This window comes from Mizuhopecten yessoensis, unplaced genomic scaffold, assembly GCF_002113885.1.
Source record: "Mizuhopecten yessoensis strain PY_sf001 unplaced genomic scaffold, ASM211388v2 scaffold10907, whole genome shotgun sequence".
Lineage (NCBI taxonomy): Eukaryota > Metazoa > Mollusca > Bivalvia > Pectinida > Pectinidae > Mizuhopecten > Mizuhopecten yessoensis.
The window spans coordinates 13,764-20,586 of NW_018408781.1; the positions used below are offsets into that span (position 1 = coordinate 13,764).

At 39.0% G+C, this 6,823-nt stretch overlaps 1 protein-coding gene across 1 annotated transcript in view; it reads right to left on the reverse strand.

The window, feature by feature from the left end:
- Positions 1 to 6: 6 nt before the first annotated feature.
- Positions 7 to 6,823, reverse strand: part of LOC110463437 (ribosomal protein S6 kinase alpha-5-like) — a 33,964-nt gene continuing 27,147 nt past the window's right edge. The window contains exons 13-16 of the mRNA XM_021518039.1: positions 5,668 to 5,838; positions 4,980 to 5,183; positions 4,495 to 4,645; positions 7 to 1,344 (exon numbers count right to left, since the gene is read on the reverse strand). Coding sequence (XP_021373714.1) covers positions 560 to 1,344; positions 4,495 to 4,645; positions 4,980 to 5,183; positions 5,668 to 5,838 — 1,311 coding nt within the window. The 3' untranslated portion in view covers positions 7 to 559. The remainder of the gene's footprint in view (positions 1,345 to 4,494; positions 4,646 to 4,979; positions 5,184 to 5,667; positions 5,839 to 6,823) is intronic.

A 6,823-nucleotide genomic window follows, 5' to 3' on the forward strand; every position in this document is an offset into this window, starting at 1 on the left:
AGGCTACAGTACTGAACTTTTAGGTAGCAGGAAAGCTACAGTACTGAACTTTTAGGTAGCTAAGAGGCTAAAGTACTGAACTTTCAGGAAGCTAAAGGTTACTGAATTTTCAGGTAGCTAAAGGTTACTGAACTTTCAGGTAGCTGAGAGGCTATTTAACTTTCAGGTAGCTAAAAGGCTAGTGTACTGAACTTTCAGGTAGCTAAAGGCTACTGAACTTCTAGGTAGCTAAGAGGCTAGAGTACTGAACGTTCCTGTAGCTTGAAGGATAGAGTACTGAACTTTAAGGTAGGTAGAAGACTACTGAACCTTCAAATAACTAGTAAGTTGCTGAACCTTCACTCTGCTGAACCTTCAAGTAGCTTGAAAGGAAGAAGCCTGCTGAACTTTGCTACATATAGGTCTTGGTAAGGCACCTACAAGGCCATCAGGTGAAGAACATTAGATTATCAAGTATCTTCTTTCGGGTAAACGGCATTACAAGTTGCCACACCAATACCTGTAAATATCCTCTGTCAGATAAGCACTTTCAGATCAACAGGACTTTTAACCTAATGGACTAGTCGTCAATGACGATAGGACTGGCCTTTGAGCAAGAGTCTAGAGTGACAGTGAGTACATCCGTGGTAGGAACCATTATGACACAGTCATCATCTTCCTCCGCATCACAGCTGCTGCTGCAGCCACTCTCTCCCAAACTATCGTGTTTCCGTTTGGTACCACGGGATGCCTGGAATAGCTGTGTCGCATCATCAGATTCAGTCGAGGGTGAGCGAATCAGAATGGAGCTGGATTGGCTATTGTCAAGCACCTGTGTCAGCTGACCAGAGTCGTCAGCTAGAGTTATCTGTCCTTTATTGTTGGGCACGAACCCTGTACTATAGGTGGAGCCCTGTGAGGTATTGGAGCCGTTTGACACATCTGATAGATTCCTGACTGGAATACTGATCAAGCCCCGATCTGCCAGTAAGTCTGGAGGGGTGGAGTCTGACTGTGATGTGCTATCAGACTGTATAGTTCCTGACGAACTGCTAGAATTATTACTGTCCGACGACCCACTGCGGGGCTCTCCACCAGAACTGTTCTTCCGGGTATCACGGTCCTTCCTACGCCGTGCTAGTGGGGCCTTGTTAACGTCTTGCAGGCGGAAGCCTTCACGTGTGGCTTTCTGGAAGGCACCCATGGTGACACTGAGCTGCTGGTGTACTGCCAGGCTCTGACACAGCACACCAGGGGTACGCAACGGGGTGGCAGAAAATACTTCACTGTTATTTCCGGTTAACCACTCAATCTGTAGAAGGTTGTCCATCGTAAGCCTCTTTCTCGGCTCTACTGTCAGCAAACCTGTAAATACGATACATAGATATTATTTTAATCCAGCACACAATACATCCCAAAGGCTGTCAGATGTTAGTCAGATCTGATACTGGTTATACCTACAATTGATCAGATAAAAAAAAATCATAAAATAGAAATAACCTTGGAATTTCTTTGTAGGGGTGGGTAGTTGATCACAAAATAAAATACTGTTAAAGCATATATTTTCTTTCAGGTTAAATTTCGTTGTTAGCTCACCTGGCCGGAAGGGGAAATAGAGAAAAATATTTTCCCTTCTGCACAAATGAAGAGATTTAAACCAAATGTGGTCTGAAGCATGCTTAGGGGGAAAAAATCTTATTTGTTCAATTTGTATAAAAAGGTGCATGTGAGGCCAAATAGGGGAAATAGAGGAAAATTGAAAATCTTTCTCCTTTTTTTTTTATTTTTTTTTTATTAATGAAGGGATTTTCATCAAATTTCTTCTAGCGCATCTTTGGGAAAAGACCCCCCCCCGGAGGTCCAAACCAATCCCTGGAGGCTACCTCCTTGGGACATAACATGGAAACTCATTTTCTTGGTGTCTTTCCCACCAAAACAGATTTACATGTAGTTCTTCTTGAAACTTTGTTCCTTGTACTCCTTTGATAAACCTGTATGGTACTCAGCAGGTTTTAAATTGAAAATAAAATACCAGGTGAGCTAGTAAGGCCCCTGGGCCTCTTGTTTTTGTTTTGGGACAAATTTGTTGGGATTATATTTCGTCGAATCAATATTTTAAAACCCTGTATTTTTTGTTTAACACCTGGACAATAAGACAATAGGTCCGGCTAACTTTACATCACCCGAGGTGATCACCTGTCCACTACAAATGAATTTTTCACACCTCGCTTCACCCCAGTAAGAGGAAAACAAGAGATCGACCATCGCTTGATGGTCATATAATTTAGTCGAAACAAACTTATGTGGTAGTTAATAGCTATCTAAAATGGAAATAATTAGGCCTACCAACATTTTATAACACAAATTCTGATTAGAAAGCGAGCATGCATTTCATAAATATTCACGGTTATCTTGATACATCATGTGAGAAAATCATGCCGATTTCAATGAACATTTAAGCAATAGTTTCTCTATTTCATTAGAAGTTTCATTCCGTGTCTCTGTTGAAAAAGTGTCAAAATTGAGGCATGCCGTCGGGACAGCATGGTTCCGGAAATCAATCCAAATTTAACTGACGACGACTGCTTTATTTTCACTATACAGTCGAATCTGCTCAAGCGACTATCTGTATTAAACGACCATCTGCTTTATGCGACCACTTTTCATTCCTCCCGACCATTTTTACTATGTAATTTAACTGTATTAAGCGACCATCTGTCTTACGTGACCAGCGACCACCAAATACTGACCCAAAAAATTACGTTAAACATTTGATACATTTTAACGACCATGTTTGACGAAAATATACGAAACGGTCGTTGAAATAGTCGTGTAACTCCAAATTTGCAACCGTCACCACATTTGACGAAGGGCTACTTAACGCTCTTTTCACAAAGTTCAGTGAACAAATTTGACAAAACAAATTTCCAAACTTATACTAAATTCATTGATGTGCAGAAACAAATAAAAATATATATTTTTAACTGCCGATATTGTTGATTTAGCAGTGAAATTACGGACTGGTATTTATCGCAGTTGAGCAAAACCATTTTGATTGCGCGAGTGTCCTGCTAGGCAATGTAACCTTTAACCCTATGATATCCTCCATCTGATTGGATGAAGTACACTGGCAGGTTTTCATTCTTGAAGTCGAGTCTAGTTAGAGATGTTTACGACAGCACTCTTGCGCGAAATTAACATTAAATATCAGCGCAACTCCGCACTAAATATATTTATGTTAACACACATATCATTTTTAATTCCTCATCAACATTAAACGCCTTTATTTTAATAACATCCCTGAACTTCTCAACGCCAAAGTACTAACGACAATAATACTGGTCCGTTTTTCGGCAATATATTGTCGGTTTTATTTAGGTAAATTTTTTAACTGGATTCTCTTTCCAGCTTCAACCGTAAAATAAAGGAACAATTCAAGTGAACCCATCTGTTGGACCACCACAGGAACCGCTATCATTTCAACACAATATCTTTCGCAACAAGTTAGCTTAACTCATGGTAATTACCAAAAACAGTCGTGAAAATTGAGAACCTTAACAAGTCCCCAGCGATTGTTTGTTCTGAGTGAAATGACAATTATTCTCAAACACTCTTAGTTGTTTGTATACTGTCATAATTATCACTCGCCTATTGTTTAGTTATTCACCTGATCTGTAGAACGATGTTGTTTTAAACTATCTTTTCATACATGTGTAAATGTGTACTTAAGGTGGTGGTCTGTTTACAGTTGTTGTCGGAATAAGGGGTCGTTTGGTTATAGTCGGTTGTGTAATTCTGTACAAACTATGGTCAAACTTTAATACACGACCACTTTTATTAAACGACCGGGTTTTTTAATTTCCCTAGGGTGGTCATTTAATACAGATTCCACTGTACATCCTTTTCGTTGAATAGAATATTTGATTATTAAAATGGGAACATTTAGTGTTTTTTTTATTGTTTCTATACAAGTTGATTTACGGTACGGTTTGCCAGCTACAGGTAAGACCGGGCGAGATAAACTCACTCGATGGGTATTGGTCTAATCCGTCATGCTCTATAGTTTACATACAAAGAGCGATGTAATTATAACTGTGTAACAATGTTGTAAACCTGTGACAGTAATTACATCGTTTATCATGACTTGTGTCTAAATGTAACTACAGCATGGATTTGTTATTAAATTGATAGTTCGTTTGATATTTTCATTTAGTTTATATTTCGTGTGCTTAAAATTTCGTTGGGATTATATTTTGTGGTTTTTGTAATACCACAAAACAAACGAAATTAAATCCCCAACGAAATATTATGTTTTTACAGTATTTAAGTATTTATTGAGATAAGAGATATATATCTGCTTTTGATCAATTTTCTCTTCGAAACCTTTGCAAAAAAGTAATGTGAACATATTTTTTTTGTGGTTTTTTTTGTGCAAATCAAACTGTAACTAATACGATCTTGATCGGTTTCAATACTTGGATAAAACTGTATCATGGGTGAGTGGCTCACATGTACCTTGTATAAGAGCCTTAGCAGGCTGTGATACATCGTCCCACTCCGCTCCAGAGAAATCAAACTCTCCCACCTTGATCCTATTCATGATAGCACTGGCGTTATCTGCCTTGCCTCTGGTTTGGAAGGGCACCTTCCCTGACAGCATAGTGTACTGAAAACATTCAGAAGAAACAATAAGTGCCTTACAGATGCACTACTCCAGCCACCCATGACTATCCAATCTGTGTTTTGGGGTATTTTCCTTTTTAAAAAAAAAAAAAAAAATTGTCCAGCAGTTTCACAATCTAGTGAATTTCATATAGATGATGCTCCACTGTAATTAATTACTGTATACTGGTTTATTCAATGGTTTAACTATTCACAGATTAGCCAAAAAGCACATATAGATTCATTTTTCTGGACTTTTATGTTTGCAATTAAGTTCCTATAGTAGTAACAAGGCAAAATACTAGACTGCCAAAACGTATGAAAAGTATGGTTTCTACCAAAATAACACCAAGACTCCACAGGTCACATGACTCGTCGTAGCCATCGCGAGGCAGCATTTTCCCTGGCAGGACTTCAGGTGCAGCATATGGCAGTGAGAAACACGGCGTCTGCATCATCTGCTTTTCAGGTTTTCGACATGCAAATCCAAAGTCGACAATTTTTATGTTGGCTGTCTCTGTTGCATCCTGGAACAGCAGGTTCTGTTGAGTAACAATAAGGTGGAGTTAGAAAATGTTTCCTGTGAGTAGAGTACAAGCTCTGACACAATACGTATATTTACTGTTCTGACACATCTTGAAACAGGTTCTGTGGAAGCTATAGCAGTTTGGATACATTTCCTGTAATCAAAATCATTACGTATTATATTATAATACTATATCATTAATCAGATATCCCATTTCACCAGTTAGTCCACAAAAGGCGTTTTCAGATGTAAAATTGGTTTGTTTGGTTGGTTAGCTATGGTCATTTAAGGACGTGCCAGGTTTTGGTTGTGGAGAAAAGTCGGAGTGCCTATAGAAAAAACCACCGACCTGCTGCCAGGACCTGGCGACTGCCCCATGTAGGCCTCGAACCCGCATCCCAGATGTAAAAACTGTATGTTCTGCTAGATATAAGCAGGAAATTATGATACTCAAATGTATCCCCTTTCCAACAATATTAGAAACATTTTGAGCAGCCTACCTCCGGTTTCAGATCACGATGTACCACACCTTTAGAGTGCATGAAATGTACAGCCTTTACAAGCTTCCACATGATTTCGCTAGCCTCTGGCTCTGTGAAACTCTTCTTTTTCCGTATCCTGTCGAGTAGCTCTCCACCTTTCAACAACTCTAGCACTATGTAGACATGGTACTGAAACATTCAAACATGTGGGCTATGCAGATAATTTCTACATTGTCAATCTTAAGTTGTTTAAATATCAATCTACACTGGTCATGCGAAATTTTTAACCTTAAAGATACAAATTAATTCACAATATAATGTGTTGATATATACATATGACAAAACCAAAAACCATGATCAACATCGCTCTGCTCAACTCCGACACAAGAATAACCATCGCTCTATAGGGCTATCTGGGATGGTTAATGTATAAACTTTAAAAAGAACAAGTTTAAAAACAAGAGGCCCAATGGGCCTGCATCGCTCACCTGGTATTAATCTCACACTTGTAATCTTAAAAGTGGACTAAAATACAGCTGCAGGCAGAGTATCAGTGTTTGATTCATAAGAACCTATAAAAAGATTTACACATATGACGCCTGTGACCTTGAATGTCAAACAATGACATTAGGTTGAAAGCGGGGCAAGGTCATTCATTTAAACAAACTTGGTAGCCTTCATCCCAGCATGCTACAGGCCCAATATCAGTACCCTGGGTCTTTTGGTTATTGATAAGTCGTTTGAAGATTTTAACATTTTTGACCCCTGTGATCTTGAAAGTGGGTCAAGGTCATTCATTTGAACAAACTTGGTAGTCCTTCATCCCAGCATGCTACAGGCCAAATTTCAGTACCCTGGGCCTTTTGGTTATTGAGAAGTAGTCGTTTGAAGATTTTACAACATTTGACCCCTGTTACCTTGAAAGTTGGTCAAGGTCATTCATTTAAACAAACTTGGTAGCCCTTCATCCTAGCATGCTTCAGGCCCAATATCAGTACCCTGGGCCTTTTGGTTATTGAGAAGTCGTTTGAAGATTTTAAGACATTTGACCCCTGTGACCTTAAAAGTGGGTCAAGGTCATTCATTTGAACAAACTTGGTAGCCCTTCATCCTAGCATGCTTCAGGCCCAATATCAGTTCCCTGGGCCTTTTGGTTATTGAGAAGTCGTTTGAA